General features: G+C 39.2%; 1 protein-coding gene across 1 annotated transcript in view; it reads right to left on the bottom strand.

Annotated features, from left to right (window-relative positions):
* The window catches only part of KIZ (kizuna centrosomal protein), a 146,378-nt gene that overhangs the window by 111,935 nt on the left and 8,400 nt on the right, over positions 1-26,043 (bottom strand). The window contains exons 3-4 of the mRNA XM_040447853.1: positions 21,396-21,558; positions 12,425-12,517 (exon numbers count right to left, since the gene is read on the bottom strand). Of these exons, the coding sequence (XP_040303787.1) occupies positions 12,425-12,517; positions 21,396-21,558 (256 nt within the window). The remainder of the gene's footprint in view (positions 1-12,424; positions 12,518-21,395; positions 21,559-26,043) is intronic.

Below are 26,043 nucleotides of genomic sequence, written 5' to 3'. Positions count from 1 at the left end.
GAAAGACAAATATCATATAACTTCACTTATATGAGGACTTTAAGAGACAAAACAGATGAACATAAGGGAAGGGAAACAAAAATAATATAAAAACAGGGAAGGGGATAAAACATAAGAGACTCTTAAATATGGAGAACAATCTGAGGGTTACTAGAGGGGTCGTGGGGGGGGGATGAGCTAAATGGGTAAGGGGCACTAAGGAATTTACTCCTGAAATCATTGTTGCACTATATGCTAACTAATTTGGATGTAAATTAAAAAAAAAAAAAGATAACCCCTGGGAAGCAGGGTGCTGGGGATAGGCTTAACAGTATAAACGTGCATTGAATAGTAAGTCCTAGAGATCTAATGCCCAGTACAATGAATATAGGCAACAATATTGTATTACAATCATCAAACTTGCTAAGAGACTAGAATTCAATTATCCTAACCACTGAAAAGAAACGGTAATTATGTAATGCAATAAAGGTGCTAATTATCACAAAATGGCCATCATATTAAAATATATATGTAACAAATTAACCTGTTATACACCTTAAATTTACACACTATTATAAGTGAAGTATATTTCAATAAAAAAATAACAGTAACAATTTTCAGAATCTCCAGTAGTGATGAAGGTTAGGTGAAATAGATGCTCCTGTATTGTTGGTAGTGAAATAAACAGGCAGAATCCTCTGAAAGCAAATAGGAAAGAATCCAGCATCAAGAGTCCTAGACATTTTTATTGTCTTTGATTCTTTCATTTTACAAGGAAACACCTTAAGGAAATAAGCCTTACAGGAAAATAAAAAGCTATGGGACAAACAAGTTCATTTGCAGCATTACTTACAATCATGAAAGGTTAGAAGCAAACCACATAAAATAGGGCAAGTCACAAAAATGAGGCAAATGAAGACGATGCCATAACAAGGGAAATGTTTAGATATGGCAAAAAAAAAAAAAATAAAACGCAAATTATATATTTAATATGCTTACACCTATGTAAAGATAAATCAACAGAAGAGAAATTAACCAAAATGTGTTTATATAGGATTATGCCAGGAAAATGAACATTGTTCTGCTCATCTTGTCCTTTTTCCAATTTCACAAACTTAACAAAAACCATTTTATTGAGATATAACTCACATACCATAAAATTCATCCTTTTAAAGTATATAATTCAGAGGCTTCAGTATAATCACAGTTGTGCAACCATCACTATATCAATTTTAGGACATCTCATTACCCCAAAAAGAAACCCAGTGCCCTTTAGTAATCACTCCCCATCCTCCCTGACCAGCCCCCAGCCCTAGGCAACCACTTATCTGCTGCACCATTTTACATTCCTACCAGCAATTACTTAAACTTTTATAACAACAAAAAATGTACAATAGGCCTGTACAATTGAACTGCTGCTTGCTGTAAGGCAATGCTACATCTCAACTGGCTCAACATTTGCAAAGTAAAATAGTGGCTCCAGTAAAATACAAGCTGGGCTTCTACAGGTTGGCAGCTTTCCTGTTTGCTGAGATGGGTAGTGAGACAGGTGCCTCTTTTCTTTTTTAAAGCAGTCTGCATTTTGTTTGCTTAGCAACAGGAAATAGGGTGGTCTTTAATCTTAAAATTCTGACATTGTTATGTGTCTCAAGCAGTTTCTGAGCCAGGAAAGCTGAAGAGAGAATGTTGTGTTTCACATTCTTGTTGACACAGGAATAATATTAGGAATTGAACAGTTTGAGACAGACATTATTGCCAAAAGAAGGTGCATGTATCAGTATTTAAGGATCTGAAATAATTATCAATGTTTCTACGCCTTCCTATTACTTTCTGTAGCTCAGTGCTTGAGGTAAATCTCTAATCCAGGATTTTGGTTCAGTTCTTCCTTTTCCTGACACAATTCTCTATCTGTAGTTTCTTTAAACATTTTAGGAGCTGGGGAAAGTGATTGCAAAGGAAATGAATATGACTAAAAATATTTTTCAGTGAACAGAAGGTAACTTTTTTTTTTTAATGTTTATTTTTGAGAGAGAGAGACAGAGCATGAGTGGGGGAGGGGCAGAGAGAGACAGACAGAATCCGAAGCAGGCTCCAGGCTCCAGGCTCTGAGCTCCGAGCTGTCAGCACTGAACCCAACACGAGGCTAGAACCCACAAATGGTGAGATCATGACCTGAGCCAAAGTCAGACGCTTAATGGACTGAGACACCCAGGGCCCCCAGAAGGTAACTTTTAAAACCAGGACTACATCTTTACTGGGGGGAAAGAAGAGAGACCTAGTTTACAATTATTATAATGATGACTTAGTTAATAATTACTAACTACAGGGGCACTGAGTTAGGCTCAGTCAGTTAAGCATCTGACTTCGGCTCAGGTCATGATCTCATAGTTCATGAGTTCAAGCCCTGTATCAGTCTCTGTGCTAAGAGCCTGGAACCTGCTTCAGATTTTGTGTCTCCCTCTCTCTCTGTCCCTCCCCTGCTCACACTCTGTCTCTCTTTCTCTCTTAAATAAATAAACATTTAAAAATTTTAAAAAATTACTAACTACAGCTGTCAAAGCAGGTAGATCTTAATCATTACTGTACTTTGAAAAATACATGTTATACTTCACATTCTTTAAAAAATGCTCAGAAAATCTTAATTTTTTTCTTACTGTATTATTATTTCTTTCACAGGTAAGGGAATTGAGAAATATCAAGATGAATGCAGACTAGAAATGGAACTATCAGACCAAATTTTCAGCTTTCACACAGTTCAATGATTATTTCTAGTTTCTGTGTAAGCAAGTCCTTAAGTCACATTGAGATTTCAAAAACAATCCCTTAATAAAAATTTATAGGGGCGCCTGGGTGGCGCAGTCGGTTAAGCGTCCGACTTCAGCCAGGTCACGATCTCGCGGTCTGTGAGTTCGAGCCCCGCGTCGGGCTCTGGGCTGATGGCTCAGAGCCTGGAGCCTGTTTCCGATTCTGTGTCTCCCTCTCTCTGCCCCTCCCCCGTTCATGCTCTGTCTCTCTCTGTCCCAAAAATAAATAAACGTTGAAAAAAATAAAAATAAAAATAAAAATAAAAATAAAAATTTATATATAACAATCCTGAAGGAATTATTTTACTTCATCATGTGTTATAAACTGAATTGTGTCCCCCGTCCCCAAATTCTTATGTTGAAGCCCTAATTCCCAGTATAACTACTGGGAGACAGAGTCTTTAATGGGATGAATCAGGTTAAATGAGTTTGTAAGTGTGGGGCCCTAATCCAATATGACTGGTGTCCTGATAAGAGGAGGAGATACCAGAGATCTCTCTCTATACACACACACACACACAGAGAAGAGGCCATATGAGGACAGAGAGAAGGGACAGCTGTCTGCAACCCAAAGAGAGAGGCCTGATCTTGGACTTCCAGCTTCCAGAATTGTGAGAAAATAAATTTCCATTGTTTGAGTCCCCAGTCTACGGTATTTTGTTATGGCCACCTGAGCTAAGACATCATGCCAAAGCAATTCTTAACACTTCTTTCATTTTGCCACTGTGATAGATTATAGACACAATCAATTCACAACTAAGGCCACAAAGAGATATCTCTGGCCATTAAATCCAATAGTCACTAGAACCATATTAATTTTAAAATGGATCCGTTAAGTTTAGGCTTCAAAGGTATCTTCTAGAAGTAACTTTGTTGGGCAAATTCCTATAACATAAATCAACTTCAAGCTGTTACCAGCCGGTGGCTTTACATCCCATTTCTTTAACTCATAGGTAGCCTCTCCATCCCCAGAGCTCGTGCCACCACTCTCTAGATAAGTGGCAAAAAGCTGGACCAAAGAATGGCTACTCTCACGGAGAACAAAGAAGGAGATGATGGGGACAGTGGTGAGAGTGGTGGCAGGATCAGTGAACATTTGCCAAGCACTTACCAGGTGTCAAACAGATTTATATTCATTACCTTTTTTAATTCTCAAAACAACCATTATTATTGTACTCATCCTTATGGGACTTAGCAAGGTTGAACAATTTGCTCTTGGTCACAGATTCAAACCCACACACGAGGACTCCAATGCCCATCTCTTATGCTACAACACTCAAAATGGAATCAATGAAGCTCAAATTATATCATTGAGCCACAGCTTTTTTGAAAAACAAACATAAAAGTCTCTAATAATAAATTGGAAGTCTACATCTAATTTCCTACTAAATTCAACCAGTATAAAATCGGACCTATTAAAATAGGACACTAAGTGGAACCTGTACCTGATAAATAAAACCAAGTCTATATAGGGTAAATGGGAAGAGTAGGAGAAGAGCAGGAGAAGAGTAGGAGAAGATCAAAAACTTCAACATAAATTCAGCATTCCTAATTTGTACCAATTGGTGATTTTCAAAAAATAAACACACACACCCCAGCACCAACATTTTCCCCAATACCCCTAGGTTTATGCAATTAACCTTGATCAAAACAATAGAAAGCCACAGCTTGCAAAAAAAGAAGCTTAACAAGTGTCTGAGAATATCAAGACAATAGTCTTTTCTTTTATAATACACTTTAGTATGCTCTGTACATGCTCTGTGGTTCCTACACAGGGTGGCTCAGGATATAACTGTGTCTCTTAGAGCTTCCTGTTAAAAAAGAAATGTGCAGGACTACATTAGAAAGACAGAATGCCAACTCCAGTTTCTAATTTTGAGAGATGTGAGGATAGAAGCAACTAACACACTACAATTAAAAGAGCGATCCCATACACAGGCAGGCTCTTTCTTCCTAAAATGGATTAACCACTGCTCATCCCTTCCTCAAACTTTTTGGTTTTTTTTTTAATGTATTAACATTATTTAAAAATTTTTTAAATGTTTATTTATTTTTGAGAGAGAGAGAGAGAGAGAGAGAGAGAGAGAGAGAGAGAAACAAAGCATGAGTGAGAGAGGGGCAGAGAGAGAGGGAAACACAGGATCCGAAACTGGCTCCAGGCTCCGAGCTGTCAGCACAGAGCCCGACCCAGGGTTCGAACCCACGAACCACAAGATCATGACCTGAGCCAAAGTTGATTGCTCAACCGATTGAGCTACCCAGGAGCCCCTAGTATATTAATGTTATTAAACTAATTAGAGTTTCTATTTCTTGAGGATAGCTGGATTGCTGGCACAAAGCATACGTGTACATCCAACCCCCTGAACAGTCAAAAATCTGTATACACCTTAACTACTAATAGTCTCCTGTTGACTGGAAGCCTTATCCACAACACAAATGGTCGATTAACACATACTTTTAATATTATATGTGTTATATACTGCATTCTTACAATAAAGCAAGCCAGAGAAAAGAAAATCATAAGGAAAATACATGTACAAACTGTACATAAAGTTCAACATCTGTGTATAAGTGGACCCGTACATTGTTCAAGGGTCAACTGCATATATAATTGTGATAGTTATTGCCAGATTCCTTTCCAAAAAAGTTCTAGGCATGAATACATTTTTTTCAGACTATATGAAAAAGACTTTTTTTTTCTAATACATTATTTCATAGAACATAAGTATATGAAGTTTGGAAAATCTTATAAAAAATGGAAATCAAAATTTGTTCTCCTATGGAGGCTTCCATAATCCCTTGTACCATCAAAGGGAGAAAAGAAACAGTGTTTTCCACAAATTTTATCTTCCTCTTGCCAAATCGGCTTGTTTCCGTTTCCCCTTCTCCTTGACTTTTTCTCTCTTCCCTATCACTCTACTACAAGATGTGTACCTATATATATATATGAATGCAATTTTCTCACCTGTAAGAGTCTTTGACACATAACACACTTGTCACATAATTCCACCACAGAGACAGCAAAGGAGTGATAGTTGTGTAGCCAAATGTCTTCACAAAAGGAAAATTTAAAAATATGGTTATTTTCGTTCTTGACTGTGAGAAAGAGGTTAAGTCTCTTCCAGAGAGACTTCTTCCCACCATTCTCCTAAGTGAAACCTTTCTTGCAATTACTGAGAAGCAAAGTTGATGTATTTATTAATTAAGGCTCTGCCACTGACCAGCTATGTGATCTGGAGACAAGTTACTTAATTTCTTTGGGCCTCCATCTCCTAATTTGTAAAATGGGCATAAAAATAAATCTTACTTCGGAAAGTTGTTGTAATGAGTGTGTGTAGACGTGTGTGTGTGTGTGTGTACTGTATTCTATAAAGTCCTTAGAACCGTACCTGACACAGAGTAAGACCAATGCAAATGTTAGCTGTCAATCTGAGCCACACTACCCACTTGGGAGGTACCCTCAAAAGGAAGCAGGAGGTGGAGAGTTCAAACTTCATCTGGCCTCAGACTCCAGTGGAATGGGGCACACCCCTCGCTCAAGAAGAATGGCTCCCTCCTCTTCCTCACTGCAGGCTGGTGGGCTGCTACCACTCACCAGGTGGAGCAGTGGATGGGCCAAGACCCTACCGTGCAGGAGCTCATGGTCTAATGAGCATGGAGAGAAGAGCATTTTCTAGCCTCTCCTGAAAAAAAAGGCCTGCAAATCTAGTATTAGCGCCAGGACTTGAAAAACTGTGTGTAATTCAGTTTAATTTTTAAATGTCTTGTGAATAGAAACACATACAAGTGAAAAAGCTATTTAGACAAAAGAGGCCCAGCTGAATACCTTCTGACTTTGTCATTGCTCTAGGTCAAATAAAGTCACAACTCTGTGAGGGTGACAAGCAAAGTACAATGTCCCAGTATTAGAAAACTGGGCAACCGCTCAGAGCCCCACTTTAGGGAGATGCTTGCACTCTTTAGAATTGAGCAGTGGTTCAAGGAGACTGCTGGTGAATGAGGTACTCTGGGCCAGTAAGGGTAAGAAATTGGGGCCTATATAGATAACTTTAAGTAATAACCCAACCACTTTTCTCTTGCCCTGCATTGCTCTCTCCAGTAGCTGGTATGACAGGGCCAGACCCATATCTATGGGAACCTCACCATCCCAGTACATGCCCACAGTGTCCTTCTGGCCTGGGAGCTTCCCTCACTGCTCTGCAGCAGCCAGGAGTAGAGCCAGCCACAACATTCAGTCAATGACAGATAGGAACTGAAGAATATATCCCCACTCCCTTTTCTACGCCCATGTGTGAAGACACTAAGGCATGTGCTACACAGTCTTCCAAGGTTCCCCAATAGGACTGAGCTCTGGCTGCTCACAGTAGTAACCCATTCAATCATTCAATCACACACTACTGGTTGTGTCACCTTCCTCTCTCCTCTGTGCTTCCTGGGACCACCTCCCAAATAAACCACTTACACTCCAATCTTGTCTTAGGATCTGCTTCCAGAAGATTCCAACCTAAGTCATTTTCTCTTTATGGGTATTTCAGTAGATTCTTATGACTCCTTTACCCTTGCCATCATGTTATTTCAATCACTTGTCTCCTCCACAATGCCAGTCACTTCAGCCCTTAGAGATGAGCCCAGGCCCTACTGCCTACTGCCACTGCTGCCTTGGTCTTGTGAATACTGCTCAGATCCCAGGAGCCACGGTCTGTCCTCTGGAAATGGAACTCTTCCCATCATGTAATACTGGGCTGTCTTCCCTGTTTGGTGCCTCCCCTGCAACAGGGCTGCTCCCCACCACAGTTTCACCACCTCTCCTGACACAGCTCCAACCCACAGGTGAAGCCACTACACACAAAGTGCACATGTCTTCTCAACTAGAAGTTCTTCTTCAGCAGAGCTTTAAGGTATTTCTTCTGCCCTACCAAGCCAACTCAAATGGATTCTCCTTTTAGTGTAAACATGAGCTGTTCAGAGACAGATGCTCTGCTTTCCTTGGCTCACCTGATTTAGCTGGAATATTATAGCACCAAATGAGACCAAGGTTAGGCACAAATGCAGCATCTAAATGGATAATTGGAATATTTTGCATGATATTGGCCAGGGTGTTTTTATTGGATCAGGAATTTTTCCCAACTTTTGAAGAGCATTTCACCCATACCACCTCAGATGGCAGGGCAGCAAGATGGCTAACTGCATGGACACTGAAGCCAAAGAGTCTGGATTTGAGTTTTGGCTCTGCCTCGCTGTGTAGTCTTGGGGAAGTTAACTAACCTCTCTGAGCCTTCCCATGAAATGAGGATAACAACAGCATCTACTTCCAGGATTGTTGAGATGATTAAATGAGTTGATGACCATAAAGTGCTTCGTGTAGCACCTGGCACAGAATAAGTGTGCACTGATCATTACCCATTGTTACAATTAACATGAGAAGTAGAACTAACAGCCTGCATAACCATTCTCCATGTGACCCTTGCAGGAAGTATTAAAACAGTGAAATGGAACTCTCCAGTTAGCCTTCAGCCCTGTGACAAAATTCCCTGGTCCTCCACAGATCTCCAGCCAGGCCTAGCATGGTACACTCTTGCTGTGAAGGATCCAGTTCACTTCTGCTTTTAGTAGAACATGTTTCACAGTATAATAGTTCAAAGATTGCCTTGGGTAGTTTGAACATTTTAACAATATTTGTTATTCCTATCCAGGAGCATGGAATCTTTTTTCCTTTTTTTTGTGTCTTCTTCAATTTCTTTCATACAATGGAGTATTACTCACCAATCAAAAAGAATGAAATCTTGCCATTTGCAACTACATGGATGGAACTGGAGGGTATTATGCTAAGTGAAATTAGTCAGTCAGAGAAGGACAAAAATCATATAACTTTACTCATATGAGGACTTTAAGAGACAAAACAGATGAACATAAGGGAAGGGAAACAAAAATAAAAACAGGGAGGGGGACAAAACAGAAGAGACTCATAAATATGGAGAACAAACTAAGGGTTACTGGAGGGGTTGTGGGAGGGGGGATGGGCTAAATGGGTAAGGGGACTGAGGAATCTACTCCTGAAATCACTGTTACACTATATGCTAATTTGGATGTAAATTTTAAAACATAAAAAAAAAATTTCTCTCACACAAACACACACAAAAATAGTTCAAAGAAACTTCACAAACCCCATCCCAAAATTGATATCTCATTCACAAATGACAATACATAGGCTTTGATTTTTTTTTTAATTTTTTTTAACGTTTATTTTTGGGGAGAGAGAGAGCATGAGTGGGGGAGGAGAGAGAAAGAGGGAGACACAGAATCTGAAACAGGCTCCAGGTTCTGAGCTGTAAGCACAGAGCCCCACGTGGGGCTCAAACTCATAGACCGCGAGATCATGACCTGAGCTGAAGTTGGACGCTTAACCGACTGAGCCACCCAGGCGCCCCTTGATGTTTTTTTATGTATGTTCTCTAGTCACTGCTCATATGAAAAACTAAGTAACTAGAACATGCCAAAAGACCAACAGAATTAGAATTTACACCCTGCCCCAACAACAAAGAAATGCAATGTATAATAGAGGGAAAGGATTACTGAATTATAGTAAAATTTGTGAGGATCCGAATGGGGGCTTGAACTTTGTCTTTTTGCTATCTATTAACCAAAACCCAAAAGTTTATTAGGTAAACTAATCATGGAAACAAGCTTGGGGAACAAGTAGACCAATTATTAATTCTCTTAAGAGAACACAGAACTCTGAAAAGTAGCCAGAGGAGGCATGAAAACTCTGGATGCCTTATTATGAAACTGAGCTAGAGTTTTACATTGAGAAAATGGACAATCACTGCTTGATGACTTTTCTTGATAGAGTATCCATGTTACTGCTATGGTTGAAAGGTATACAATCACTTAAAAAATATAGCTTCTTATAATTCAGAATTATCATTAATTTGACAAGTCCTCTCCCCCTCATCAGTGTTTTCCACTTTAATGGCAACCCTCAATTTAGGCTCTTAGTTAATTCTTCCTGTCTGAACGAACCCTGATTCTTCAGTTCCACCAACTCCTTCCCCCAGTTCGTCCTCCATGGCACCTCCAGCCTTATCTCCCTGCTGCTGCACAGCTGTGATGTCACTGCTCCATCCACAAGTCCTGCCTTTACCTGCCCCAACACATACACACACTATTACACGTGCCCGCGCATGCGCGCGCGCGCACACACACACACACACACACACACACACACACACACGATTCCAGGAGGAAATCTCAATTCTTAATGTGGCACTAAGAAGTTCCATGATGTAACTTTCCAACCTTACTGTCGACCACTTCCGTACAAGAACTCTGGACTTCAGCCAGGCTGCACAACTGCCCACTGGGCTTTCCTGCTTCTACTCCTTTCATCATGACATCTCCTGGCCTTCGAATGTCTAACACATCCCCACTGACTGGTATCTTTTCCATCCTTCACACTAGTTCCTGAGCTCCTCCACTGAGTCTTGGGCCACTCATTTTGGTAGAAGCATACCTTCTTTCTTCATGCAGCACATGCCCTCCACATGTAACTGGCATTCATTACATACTATCTTGTGCCTTAGAAAGGACATCTCCTTGTAGGAAGCACCTTGAGCACAAGCACTGTGGAATTCATAGGGGGATCTACTGTGGCTTCTCACACAGATCACATGCTTAAAAATGATTTATTGACTTCAACCAGTGACACCATACTGCGCTTCAGGCCAATACCTGAAGACCAACAACTCTGGGAACAGAGACTAATTCATATGACTGTCTAAAGAAGACATGTATGGATTTCCACTGGAAAAAAAATGTAACTCATATGATAAGCAATTATTCTGGAATTAGCATATAATAAGGATTCATTAATTCATCGTTTTACTGAAATGTATTTACCTTTTAATTGATGGAACACCAATAAGAAATTGAATATAGGCAAGAAAGAAATTTCTCAAAATGTTACCTAATTGATTGTTATATACAGTCAATAATCAAAGCTTTTAAGATGATACTTTATAGTACACAGAAAAATACCTGTCTTCTAATTATTATATGTAACGTCTTTAAGGGGTTGTCAGCTGTATGTCTCTTGCCCTAATTTTAAATATAACCTAAAAGGAGACTATGTAATTGTATGTAAGGTAAGGGATCACTAGTGCAAATAGAAAAAAAAAGTCTCCCGTTTTACTTAAGTACCATTGACACTGTCGTACTAAGAATGCCTTTATCAGGAATGGCATAGAAAGAACAAACCGGCTTATAGATTAAAAACACATCAATTATTTCATGACCCAATGTCAAACAGAAAAACTGCCTGAATGGTTTAGAAGTCTATCACATCATACCACATTTGGCATACATCTAATGGCACAGAAATCATTTATCATTAAAAGGCCTTTTTATATAGGTCAAGGTTTCTGGGGCTTGGTGTTTTGTATCTTACAGTTTAAAGAATGCTCTAAATTCTAGGTTTTTTAACTTTTTAATCTTTGGGAAGGAAAACTAAAACTTCCTATAAACTCAGATTAATGCCTGCTAATGCATGGAAAAAAGGAAAACTAAAACCTTCCTCCTACTATAAAAACAAAATAGTGTGGCCTCTGTTTCTTTTCTGATAAGAGTCTTAAATACCAAACAGTTAACTGCATAATAACATTTACTGGCAGCCAGGCAGCCTGCTTAGCAGATATATAAAGCAGGTAAAAGGAGAAAAAGTTAATTTCTTGGCTGAATGATTCCATCGGTAGCTATAGGGCAAACCTGAAAGTCTTTTAGTAAAGTAGCAGTTGGTTCTTCTATCAATCTGTAGCACACATACTCTTCCAAGGAAAGCATTAAATATGAAAATCATATCCCGTTATCATCTGTTTCCAGCTTTCAGCCCAGTAAGCTTTTCTTAATGAATGCTGCAGCCTAAGGAACAAGCACGCTGTTGGCTTTTCTGAATAATGGAGTGATGCTACCATTTTTGCTTATTACAATATCGACTGGCTGAGGGGGTTTCACACATAGTCACAAGTGACTACTCTTGCCAGCATGCTCCAAGTTATTACAAGATGTTTTTAGACATTTCATCTAAAAGAGCTTTACTGCTTTTAGTGAAGAAAACATCTATGGTCTTGAACAGAATCATTTATATGGAGATAGGCTGCAGGATTAGAAGCCTGCATTACGGCAGATACATAGCAGAATTTATTTAAGTATTCCTTGCCAGTCTTTTTGTCTGTTGCTTAGATATGCAATCTTTTCTTTCCACTTTCTCTGTGAAAAGGTTAAAATGTACAAAATTCTATATACAAAGAAAAGCAAAATTCCATATTTTGTTTACCTTTTATTTAAAACATTTCTGGAACGAAGAAAAAAAACAGCGACAAAGCATTATTTAGAGAAACATAATTTCACCTGCTAACAACACTAAGGTTTTCTTTGGAATCTATCTCTTTTAAACCTGCTGTGACTGCCTTTTAGCAAATTTAATTGAATTAGACATTAAAGCAATACTCTATAAGTCTTTAAATAATACTTAAGGTTTAATAAAAAAGATCTCTGTAATAACATGATTTTATTTAAAACAATATAGTAAAAGAGAAACACTCCAGAAATCCTCTGTTAACAGAAAGTTTATTGTTTTAATTTATTACCTTTTCTCTGTCTTCATCTTTCAGTTCACCTTTTATTGCAGGTCTATCTTTTGAGAGCAGCTGTGTCTTCTTAATTTGAGCCTCATATTCGGTCTAAACAGAAACAAAGTTTTGATTTTGTGGTGGCTCTTATTATAACCAGCATCTGCCTATATTTTTTAGTCTTTAGAGTATAAAACAGTGAAGTAGAAAGTAAAAGTTGATGTTACTAAGAAATTCAACTTATCTTAGAATAGAAAATTTCACAAATAAAATGTCAAAAGCTGAGGTCTATAAAATGCTGTATGTTTTTACATAAGACCTGATGGCTTCTTACTGTCTTCCATCAATTTAGGGAATAAAACCTTAGCATATTAAGCTATCAGGAAAATCCAGTTACTTTATTATGAAAGCAGCACATTAGACAGTGTTTACCCTGAAAAGTTTTGTCCTAAAGGAAAAGAAATCAATCCTACGGACTTCTTATCTTTATAGATATCTACATTAATATCATGGTCCTACTCATCACAGGAACAGAGTATATTATTTGCTAGCTCATCGACTTGAAACAAACTCCATTTTCTATGAATAAAAATATACAGGAAACATCAATGATCAGTACCATAGGAATGAAGTTTGCTCTGGCACTAATAACTACATGAAGATGCCTGCATCATTATCGCACTATAATTGATGAAAGTGATTCCATCATAAAATGACTTTTTCTTAAAAGCAAGGCATAAAAAGGGCTTTGATTCAGTATGTTAGTAATTAAAGCCTTAAGAAATTCACGGATGGTGGTTCATCACAGATAAGTATCAGAACATTTTCTAAGTTAGGCCGTGATGCACTGCAATTAGAAAAACACCTATGAGATAATCAGAGAACTGTTTTCTTAGTTCTTAGTCTGAACATGAAATTGGCCTGAGCTTTGTTTTGACATATAAAAAAACAGACAATCATCATGAAAATTCACTTGTTTCTCTCAAAATATCTTAAAAGATATTACATGCTGCCCCATTTTTAATAAGAGTTTAGCAGGGAATTTTTTTTCTCTATCAGAATGATATTAACATGATAGATGACAGTAATAATCTAAAGAAATACCTAATTAAATGAAAGTTTTATAAGGCCGGTAAAAAAGATAAACCAAGAAAAGATTTAAAAATAAGACAATCAAGACAATACAATTTACATCTCTCTGTTCTACCTACTCCTTTGGACTCAGAGATAGTTACTTTTCAACTCCAAGAGCTTTCAAAAGGCATACTTTACAGATTCTAAGGGAAAGTATCTTTGAAAAGGGATGGGAGTGGATTATGAAATAAACAAAATAAATATTGAGGTTTATTAAATAATTGCTGGTTAAATAAAAACTCTGTTCCTGTGGCTGCAAATATTTTCTTATGTTCTTTGAGATCAGTTATAAACACCCAACAGGCATTATACCTACTTTTCTCATTATGGGATCATTTCAGAGCCATACCTTCTAAAGACAGAGCACTTTCTCATGGAAACATGACTTTTGTTTAATTCATTCTGCTGCAGCAAAAAAACTTGTAACTGCATTAGGACTTTATAAAGAATAGTAACAAAAGTCTCAAGAGTCCAAATTACATTGCTCTCAATGCATCTGAAAAATTCACTGAATTGTAGGTACTTTCCTAAATTAGTGATACAAATAAAAACTGAACAATGTACTTAAAATCAAAAGTTGCTATGATAAATTGAAAATTGATGCAAACTATAATTCTGCATCCCCTAGGACCACAGATTTGCACCTACAAACATTTTGTTCTCTTTGCCTTTTATTCATACATATGATACTTGGTTACTATCCATCAAATTTACCTCCTAAACATTGGAGAGCAGGGATTTTCAACCCCACCTCCTATTCTATCTGCATATAAAGGGTTGTACTATGTTTAAAAGTTTTTTAAGTTTGGAAAACTGTATAGACAAATCTTTCCAAAAACTCCCTAGCTAAAAATGATAAAACAGCAGAGCATGTGCCCTATGTTTCCAACCATCAGTCTTTCCATGTTTTATGCCCCACTTCTTCTTTGGTAAGGTCCCATTATATTTCCACAATACATCAGGATTTGTACTGCATCCTTTCTGTCTGGTGCTGATTCAGGTCTCTGTTCCCTTCTTGCCATGTGGCCCAGATTCCTCTTACATTTGCTGTTTCAGGGGCCAAAGTTCTCATGGCCCAGTAGCATCTGCCAGTCCACAGCACCTCTAAGGACAGTCCCCTCTTCCCACAAATCCCCCAGGGAAACCTATTTTAATGAACTCAAGAGCACTGAATCAACCTATCAGGGAACTAACTTGTTCCGTCTGCTAATGTATTGCTTCCCAGCACTGAGCTTGATGCTGCCAACCTAAATTTAGGAGAACCTTTCTGTTCACTTCCCCACTGTGCACAAACAATTTCATCTCAGCTCAACTGATGAAATCTGTTGACGATCATCTGGGGTTATCTGAAGGAGGTGGAGGTCATGGGATATCTTTCAGGTCTCTGGGATATGTTTCCATGTTAATAGCACATCTCATTTTCCATTCTTTTCTTCTTTTCTTCTGTATCCCCACTTACATTCCTTCAAATTCCCCTCGTCACATTACCATTTGCCTGAAAGTGCCACCACTACTTTTTTTTTTTTTTTTTAAACAGGCTTCCTTCTTTCAGTGGTCTCCAGGATTATATAAAAATTCTTGGTTACAGAACTGAACAGACATTTAAGATCTGCTGGCCCAGCTTCCTCATGTTAGAGTTGAAAAAATGGGTACAGAGAGTTACATAAATTGTTTGAGTTGACCCTCAGGACTACAAGTCACAGTCTTTTCTCTTCTCCTATTTTTTCCAGGATATGGGTTTCCTTTTATTATTTCTTAAGCGTTTATTTATTTTTTAGAGAGAGTGGGGAAGGGTCAGAGAGAGAGGGAGATAGAGGATCCGAAGCAGGCTCCAGGCTCTGTGCTGACAGCAGAGAGCCCAGAGTGGGGCTTGAACTCACGAACTGTGAGATCATGACCTGAGCCAAAGTCAGACACTTAACTGACTGAGTCATCCAGGTGCCCCTATGGGTTTCCTTTTTAGATGTTTTTTTACAAAAAGGTATGCAGGAACACTTATTTATATTCAACTAATACATATTAACAAGTAAGACACTCTGGTTGATAAAAAATGGGAAAAGCTACAGACTGTCCTCCAGGAGCCTGAAGCCTGCCCTGCCCAGAGTGGCTGTCACAATGCTCAGTAGGAATCAAATGAGGTCGCAAATATTTGTTCTCTTCAAATTTTATCCTTCGTAGGCACATATACCCTAATGACTGAATTTCCAACAAGAATCACATCTTTAAATAGTGACATTGTATCTTCAGAGTGCCTCTGCTATTAAACAGAAATGCTCCTGGGAAGGTATAACACAGGATAGAACCAATACCACATTAGCTCTCACATAGTTGTTCATGGTCCAGAAGAGAGCAAGTTGAAAAATACAGAATTAATTTTCAGTCAAGGGGGAAGTCCCAGTGCTTACTGAATGCTTAAAGAATAGGGGGGTGTTCCTCAAAGCTTACTGAGTGCTTATTATGTGTCACATTGTGGCCCAGATATTGACAGCACCGAAATAGTAAGATGAGGAGCCCACAACGAGGTGGAAAAACAGACATGTAAACAATGACAACACTATGAAGGAAGTGCTTACTGAGATAATTACGGCCCAGACCTAAGGCAGGACATAGAGAGAGAGGGCTTCTAGTTGAAGAAGACAGGAAATAATGTGATGCTTTCAAGAAAATATAGCAGTCAGCATGTTTAAAACTTGGTGGATGCATGTGAGTGAGTGTATGAGTGTGTAAGAGAAAGAACGTGCACATGATTGGAAGATAAAAGATGGAGAGGGACAGTGGGAAGACATGGGAGTGGAGGGAATATTGCATAAGAGATGGGGGGAAATGGAGGAGACAGGTGCGGGGAGAGCAGAGCGTGGGCAGAGAGTGAGCAGAGATGGGAGGCAGAGATGGGGAGAGAGGAAGGAGGTGAAGGGAGGCAGTAGGGAAGAAAAAATGTGCACGTCTGTATATTTGTGTGAGACAGAAATGAGAAAGGACATGTGTGTGTTAAGGGTCATAAGGATGAGCTGCAGGGTGGTATGCAGGCAGACGCCAGCATCTGGGCTTTATCCTGAAAGGCTGAGCAAGCACTCAAGGATTTCAGGCAGATGAGAGATATCATCAGATGGGGACTCTCCCTGAATGCCCTGACATACCAGCCTCATGCCTGGCACTTGAATGGGGAAGGCTGAAACAGATGCCATGCTCCACACATGTCCCTGGGACCCTTTTGGGTGCTCCTAAGTCTCAACATTCCTGTCTCTGTGCCTAAGGAGCCTGTGGTTAATTTATCTTCCCCCCCCCCCACCCCCCCCGGCACCGCGGGCCTCGCCCCCGCCCATCTCTTTGTCATCAGCCTTTAATCAGTGATGCTCAGGAGCCACGTCTGCATATTCCAAATGCTCGGAACCATTTGCCAGGGTTTCCCTGTAAGTTAAGTTCCAGATGCTGACTATGGTGGTTGGCTTGATAATACACCCTTTTCCATGGGGGTTGTTGGGGGAGGTGGGATGATGGCGTCCCGTGGTGGTGGCGGCGGCGAGGCCTGTTGGGCGGTTGCCCGTTGGGCCTACAGCAACACGGCAGCTTTGGGGCTGGTGCCCTTGCGGGGCCCTTAAGGCGTCAGTGTTGAGGTGGCAGCTTGCGGCCCCTGGTCCCCCACCTCGCTCGCCCCCACCCTGTCCAGGTACCTAGGGCGTCGCCCGCGCGGAGGTTTAAAGACCCTTTGAGGGGGTCGCCCATCCGCTTCGGGTCAGGGTGGTCAGGCCTGTGGGGAGTCGTGGAGGCTGGTTAAAAAAAAAAAACAAAACATACATACATATATATATATATACACACACACACACTATTTATATATGTACACACATATATAAATATATGTATATAAAACATACATTTGTGTATATATATAAAACATATATTTGTATATATATAAACATATATATGTATATATACACTAGTATATATATATACACTATTATATATACAAATACATATATATATTTGTATATGTATATACTAGTATATATATACCCTTTTCCAGCTACCTGTCCTTCCCTGTTTCACCTCCCCATTTGCCTCCTGACATCCCATGCACTTCCCAGATGAACCACTTACATTTGAATCCTTGTCTCAGGGTCCACTTCAGGAGAACCCAACCTGAGATAAGCACAAAGGGCACCAAAACATCTGCTTTAAGGCCCAACTGGGGCTCTTCTACAAGCACCAACGCAGGGAGGGGGAGTAGAGGCAGGAAGGGGGAGAGAAGGACACAATCTTCACAGTACTACTAATATTTATATTCTTGAACTGAGCTTAGTTGGCCTCTTTATCTATTTGACAAGTAGCAATATAGCCACAACACCGTGTTTTCAAAATGACATGACAAATCAACATCCTTAAAAGCCCTGAAAATTATCATAGGCCCCCAAAGTAGTATAATTCATAAAATCAGTTTAAACTAAAAAAATTCATAAAATATGTTTGCCTTTATCCCATTTAAAAAGATTTTAATATTATATAATAAATAGTCTTACAGTCTTACAAAAAGGGAGAAATTCACTTAATACAACTTGGGCCAAATCCCCACTTCTCACATACTGCCTCATTTCGTTTCACTTTCTGGAACTCTACCAATTATTAGTCCATTTGCATCAACTATATTCTATTCAAGGGGAAACACTCCTGACATTTTGGGGTGTGTGGGCAATATGCTTCCCCAGAACACCTTTCTCCTAAGACTTACATGTGGTCAGTCAGTGGAAGTAAAGATCTGCTACCTGAGTGGGGCAGAGTCCAGCCTTCCTAAGGCTACCACTGGATACCGAGATGAAATGAAGAGGAGGAAAGGAATGGGAAGACAGCACGGCAAACATTCCCTACTCTGAATCTCTCCTTACTGTACAGCTTGCTGAGGTAAGTGGTGTCACTGGCTGGCGTTTCAAAGATTGCTGCCTGCATTCAGCTTTGGACTCAGGGTGACTCCCAATGGTGCTCCCATCTTTCCCAACTGTAGCTACATGATCTGCTCTTCTGTGCCATCACAGATTGTTTTCTAAAGGCATTCCTTATCCATTTTAAAATGCTCTCAATATAAAAGTATGGATTCTCCCTTTCAAATTCCTCCCTCTCACATTTGGCTATATCATCAAATCAATAATTAAGTAAAAAAGCATCAATGTGAAAATAAAAGGAAAACTTCTATTATTTCCTTTTTTCTATTGGGAAGGCAAAATTCCCTGCTTTGTCCATCACTTTTACTTTCTCTGTAAAATCTCTGAACAGCAAAGAGATTTACAATGTTTATAATAATTACTTTTTGAATGTTAAGTATTCTACTTGAATACTAAGAAAGAAAAAAAAACTGTAGTGCTGTAGCTAAAACGTGCTATTGTTTGAGCACATCTACTTCCAGATCTTGGTTTCTAAATACCCTTCCCCACTAAAAGGAACCACAGCTCCTTGGAAAAGAGGCTAATTCCATGTCTGAGGCAGTGGTGTACAAAGTAAACCTGGAACATGTTGTGCCCCAAAGCAAAGAAGGCTCATGATTAATGAGGTCAGGCCAAAAGGACACAGAAGCCAATTTGAAGAGACACTCCCAAGCAAAATTTGGAGAGATACAAACAACAAAAATAATAACTACAGTAATTGATAATATACTAAGTAAAAATTCGTAAGTATATGGTGATACTTAAAAAAAGAGTAAGAGGAGAGAAAAGAAAGAAAGCTCTTCTTTATAGAACAATTTAAGCTAATAAAGAGGAAGATTAAATTAGAAAATCCCCATTCTACAACCTCCACCACACTGATTCAAGCATCACTAACAGATGCTAAAACCACTAAGTAAAAGGCTATTTAGAAACAAGATATTCCCAAGATGTCAAACTATCACTCCACAGATTATATGCTCAGTTGCAAATGAAAAAAAAGGTCCTTATAAGAGAGATCTAGAGCTTCCCATCTTAAGCAATGCATCAAACTCAACCTCACTCAGGTCAGACCACCTGACATCACAACTCATAAGCCTCCTGATGGGACACAGTAGGATGTATGTAACCTCAGCTGTGATTATTTAAATTTAACCAATTAAAATTAACAAAATTAAAAGTTCAGTCCTTAGTGTCACAGCCACATTTTAAATGCTCAGTAGTCATGTGTGGCTAGTGGCTAGTGGCTACTAAATTAGCACCAGTATAGATCGGGAACATTTCTATCACTACAGAAAGTTCTATTGGGCAGTGCTGGTCTAATCCAAATTTCCAGTTAAATTATGCCTCAAAGAAATAACCAAATTCTGAATGTGAGTCATTATACAGGCAACTAAATTGCCTTCTTCAAAAAGCCAGTGTCATGGAAAAAAAAAAAAAAAAAAAAAAAGGAAGAGTGGTAGGACACTAAATTTGATTTAGAGACCAAAAAACCAAAATAGCGAATGTAATGTGAACCCTAGTTGGCTCCTGGTCTGGAAAAATAAAGAAAATTTTGGGAGGAACTGGGGAAATTTAAATATCAGATAGATATTAAGTGGTATTATGAAATCATTATTAATTTTCTTGGGTGTGATAATAGTAGTGTGATTATGTAGGAGACTGACTGTGTTCTTAGGAGATCCACACTTAAGTATTTAGGGGAGAACTGTTATCGTGTCCACAGCATACTTTCAACAGCTCAGGAAAAAATGTACACACACACACACAAAGCAAATATACCAAAATATTTACAACTACTCTATCTGGGTACAGAATATGTGAGTTATCTTAGTCCATTCAGGCTGCTATAACAAAATATCCCTGACTGGGTGGCTTATAAACATCAGAAATGTACTGCTCACAATTCTGGAGGCTGGGAAGTCCAAGATCAAGGTACCAGTGTGGTCACCTTCTGGTGAGGGCCTCTTTCCTCATTCAGAGCCAGTACCTTCTCACTGCATCCTCACCTGGTAGAAGTGCTCCAGAGCCTGTTTTAGAAGGCACTAATCTCATCCATGAGAGCTCCACCCTCATGACACAAGCCCCTCTCAAAGGCCCCTGGTATGAACACCATCACATTTGGTTAGGATTTGGTTAGGGTTAGGATTTCAAGATACAAATTTCAGGACACAAACATTCAGACCACTGCATAGTATTTTCATTTTCCTGTGTACCTGAAATAAAGCCTCAGTGGGGGAAATTGGTAGAGGAAAAAAAAAAAAAGTAATTAAAGGCAACTTCTTCTATAACCAGTATTTTGTTGGGTTAACATGAGCAACAACCCTTGGCCAGCACAACTGCTTAGAGAAAAAAGGCCTAGCCCTCCTCACTGGGCATAATCTGTGGAGGAGAAGGTTGCCCAGCACCTTAAAGGAACAAGATGCCATAATTCAGAGAGGGCTGCAGAAAGCAGTTGCTCTGGGTCACACAGATGAGGAGTATGAAGGTGAATTCCGTGGGGCCAGTTCTACCCTCAGTGTTTCCCAACACACTGCCTGATGGGAACAGAGGAGCCCAGGGAAAAAACCTGTTAAAGAAGGAAACGGTCTCTGGAGAGAACCCTAATGCTGCTCAAATTCAGTCATGAAGCCACCAAATACCACGTGCCAGGTAGTGACTAGTGCCCATGTCTGTTACAAGTTAATTATTTGTGCAGTATAACAAAGTACAGATATTCCATTAATTCCTCAACTAAAGTAGAATCTAAGAAAATTCAATTTCAAGTTCCCTGATCAAAATTTGGCCACATGGTAAATCACAGAGAAAATGAGCAATTCTCTTATGGATGAACAACTGAACATTAATGACCACCACTGATCTGAAACTTAGTGCTCATTACTTCCTTCCAATTTTAGCAAAAGAAAGAGAGATAAAGAGAAATATAGTGAAAAACAAGATATTACCTTCAGTTCCTGAAGCTTCTCTGTATTTGTAGTAAAGTGTCCAACATGAGCTTGGACATGCTCAAATCGCTTTAAATATTCTCGGTTTCGAGTACGAGCCTTCTTTTCTGATTCACATATTTCCTTCAGATATCTCTTTAGTTTCACATACTTCAGCTTAACTCTAGAAAAATAAAAGCAGATTTGTAAATTATGCAGTTAGACACTAACAAATCAAAGAAAGAGATTTTTCTCAAACAAAATTGTTAATGAGACAATGTATTCTGAGATACTTTACCTAACTAAACACTGAAAGCTAAAGAGCAGAATGTACACACATTTTTAGAAGAAATTAATGCAACATCACTGAGTATCACATCCAGGCATAACTCTCCTGAGAAATGTATACAAGACTACATTATAACATTCACACAATAAAGATTTATATGGATTTCTTTCTCAATATTAAATGTGGTTTCAAGAGCGGTGGCTATGTGGCCATGGTCGGATGAATAGTCCATTAGCATTCTTTTTATGACAGACAATTTCAGAACTATCTGCTCATATGGAAATAGAATCAAACTATAAACCACAATCCATAAACATTGAGAAATTCTAAAATTTAAAATACCCAAAAAGTTCTCCTTTAGATAATATTAAAATTTTATTAGGAACTGCAACAACCTACTATATTTTAAAATATTTTATGATAATATATAGGCTGTGACTCTACTCAAATTGTGAACAAAACCTTTAGAGACTCTCATCCAAAGTGTAAAACAAAAGGCACACATTGGGGTGCTTGGGTGGCTCAGTCAGTTGAACATCCAACTCTTGATTTTGACTCAGGTCATGATCCCAAGATCGATGAGATTGAGCCCCGTGTCGGGCTCCACCCTGGGCGTGGAGTCTGCTAAAGATTCTCTCTCTGTCTCTCTCTGCCCCTCTCCCCTGCTCCAGTGTACTTTCTCTCAAAAAATGAATGAGTGAATGAATGAATGAATAATGAATAAACAAATAAATGAAAAGGCACACTGAATGGCTCAAGTTGTGCAGCCCACTCTTCCCACAGAACCAACCCTGCATGTTCTAGCTCTTTCTTCTTCACAAATTTTACATCATAAGAGTACGTGATATGAAGCATTTCTATTGTTAGTTCAATAAAATAATTCAACATTTTTATTAAGTATCTAATAATTCAAGTATATATTTTAATTCAAGTATAGTTAACACACTATGTAATATTAGTTTCAGGAGTATAATTCTATACATTACTCAGTGCTCACAATTTTCATGTTCTTCTGTCAAGGAAAACTAAGATGAAAAGCACAAAAAAGTTCACCCTCAAAAACAGATTCGCAAACATGCTGCAGATATTAAAAATTAATCAGCAACTACTGGCACAAAAACAGACACTCATATCAACGGAACAGAATAGAGAACCCAGAAATGGACCCACAAACGTATGGCCTACTAATCTTTGACAAAGCAGGAAAGAATAGCCAATGGAATAAAGACAGCTGGGAAAACTGGACAATAACAAGCAGAAAAATGAACCTGGACCACTTTCTTACACCAGACACAAAAATAAACTCAAAATGGGTGAAAGACCTCAATGTAAGACAGGAAGCCATCAAAATCCTCAAGGAGAAAGCAGGCAAAAACTTCTTTCAACTTGGCCGCAGCAACTTCTTACTCAACATGTCGCTGGAGGCAAGAGAAACTAAAGCAAAATGAAATATTGGGACCTCATCAAAACAAAAAGCTTCTGCACAGCGAAGGAAACAATCAGCAAAACTAAAAGGCAACCAATGGAATGGGAGAAGATACTTGCAAATGACATATCAGATAGAGGTTAGTATCCAAAATCTATAAAGAACTTCTCAAACTCAACAAATAGTCCAGTGAAGAAATGGGCAAAACACATGAATAGACACTTCTCCAAAGAAGACATCCAGATGGCCAACCAACACATGAAAAAATGCTCAATGTCACTCATCATCAGGGAAATACAAATCAAAACCACAATGAGATACCACCTTGCACCTGTCAGAATGGCTAACATTAACAACTCAGGCAACAACAGATGTTGGCAAGGATGTGGAGAAAGGATCTTTTTTGCATTGCTAGTGAGAATGCAAACTGGTGCAGCCACTCTGGAAAACAGTATGGAGGTTCCTCAAAAAATTAAAAATAGAACTACCCTATGACCCAGCAATTCCACTAGTAGGCATTTATCTGAGGGATACAGGTATGGTGCTTTGAAGCACCCCAATGTTTATAGCAGCACTATCGACAATAGCCTAAGTACGGAAAGAGCCCAATGTCCATTGATGGATGAATGGATAAAAAAGTGTATGTATGTGCGTGTATATATATATATATATACACGCACATACACACACACACACACACACACACACACACACTGAAGTATTACTCGGCAATCAAAAAGAATGAAATCTTGTCATTTGCATCTACGTGGATGGAACTAGAGGGTATTATGCTAAGCAAAATTAGTCAGAGAAAGACAAATATCATATGACTTCACTCATATGAGGACTTTAAGATACAAAACAGATGAATATAAGGGAAAGGAAGCAAAAATAATATAAAAACAGGGAGGGAGACAAAACATAAGAGACTCTTAAATATGGAGAACAGAGGTTTACTGGAGGGGTTGTGGGAGGGGGGATGGGCTAAATGGGTAAGGGGCATTAAGGAAACTACACCTAAATCACTGTTGCACTATATGCTAACTAACTTAGATGTAAATTTAAAAAATAAAATAAATTTTAAAAAAAGAAATAAGGAAATGGAAAAAAATTCATCTGCAATAGACCTTAAACCTCTACACCTAAGCCAAAAATTTTCAAGAAATTCTTTATCATGCTAATAATTTTGTGCTTTTGACCTTGGTTGGCTGTCCCCATTTTTCCTTCTGAAACAAAAAAAACTTAAAACCGGTTTTATTGTTGCCCATGTCTGCCACTTTTGACGCTGAGCGACAATAATGGAGGTGGAACCTAACATACTGTCTTCCACATGCAGGCACCTGGTGAAGTTGCTGGTGGTGGCCAGTGTCCAGCTGGAGTACATACAATAGTAACCATGCCTTCTCCACCGAAAGTCTAGTTTCATTCCTACCCACATGAACCTTCAAAGCTCACCACTTCAGTCATCCACCCACTCGTGCAGTCATTCATATGTGCAGTACTGTGAATAGGAAAGCCACTCACTAGTCAACAGGGAAAACAAAAAATTAGATGAGTCCAATGCAGTGTGATAAATGCTAAGAGGGAAAACTGCCAAGGACTCTTACAGAGTGGGCAATCTGACCCAGTTGAAGGGGTCAGGAAGGCCTTCCCAACAGAAATTAATTTTTAGTTTAGACATGAAGGGTGGGTGAGAATTAAACCCAAAACTGGGGAAAGCAAGGGTGAGAAGATGAGGGGAAACAGTCAGGGGAAATAGCATGTTGGAAAGCTTAAAGGCAATAATTAAGAAGAATAACAGTAATACTGATTTTAAAAATAGCAACAAATAATAAATTATTGACTCTTACACAGGGCCAGATACTGCTTTAAGGCTCTGTTAAGTCCTCATAGCTACCATTATCCCCATTTGACAGATAAAGGAATGGAGGTACAGAATGTTGAAGTAATTATCCTAATGGCACATGGCTAACTGCTGGTGGGGCTCAGACTAAACAGAAGTCCCTGGTAACAAAACCCACCTGCTTACATGATACTACGAAAGTCCTTGTCATGCTTCAGACACTGAAGATTCTGTGTAACATGTTAGTGGAGGCTGGTGAAAGAGGATGATGATGAAAATGAACCAGGGGAAGATAATGGAGGGTCTGGTAAGCTGTTGTTCCAGATACTTCTCAGGCCCTCCTTAAATCCTCCTGGCCCAGCATTTCCTCTCCAGCCATGGTAGCACCTGGTATCTTGCTTTTCCAGGGCTACTTCTCTGTGTTTGCAGCATGGATGTGAGAAGGAGTTAACACCTCCCGTGGCCCTGTCCAATGTGGGATTATGGATAGGTAAATGGCCCCCCTTCCTTCTCTTGAGTGAACACTTGTGAGGAGCAGAGAGGCAATCTACATGGCTCCTCTGAAGATCTAAAAGGATGGAGCCCCAGGTGCCCACAGCAGAGACCAGCTCCTATTTCATTCTTCCCAGCCCTGCTTGCCAGTTTTATGTGACCACTTCCTAAAATAAACTACCATCTACATACAAACCCTTATCTCAGCCTCTGCCTTCTCGGGGGGAAACCAGGTTGAAACAGCCATGTTAGACAGTTTGGATTTTATCCTGTTGGGCAGTCAAAGAAAGGATATTTTTTAGCCAATCATACCCTCTGTCTTCTAGGAAACAAGAGGGGAACAGACTCAGCAAACTGACAGCTTGCTAAAAGTCTCCAGTCTCTTCTCACCTCCCCGTTCCCATCACCATTATGCCAGGAAGCTGCCCCCAAACAGGCTGCAGGAAAAGTCTACACTCCATTGGCCACCCTCTTAGCTGCAGTCTAGAAAAATGGCAGCTGCCACAGATGCTCTCAGACTTGGGCCCACTTCTGAGGCCATGGTATCCATAACACTGCTATTCCTTACACTATTTTACTGGCTTCTTGTCTCTTCTAGAACTACTGGGGACATATCAAT

Source organism: Herpailurus yagouaroundi, unplaced genomic scaffold (assembly GCF_014898765.1).
Source record: "Herpailurus yagouaroundi ecotype Mexico unplaced genomic scaffold, PumYag 196, whole genome shotgun sequence".
NCBI classification, from domain to species: Eukaryota; Metazoa; Chordata; class Mammalia; order Carnivora; family Felidae; genus Herpailurus; species Herpailurus yagouaroundi.
This window is presented reverse-complemented; position numbering and strand designations above follow the sequence as displayed.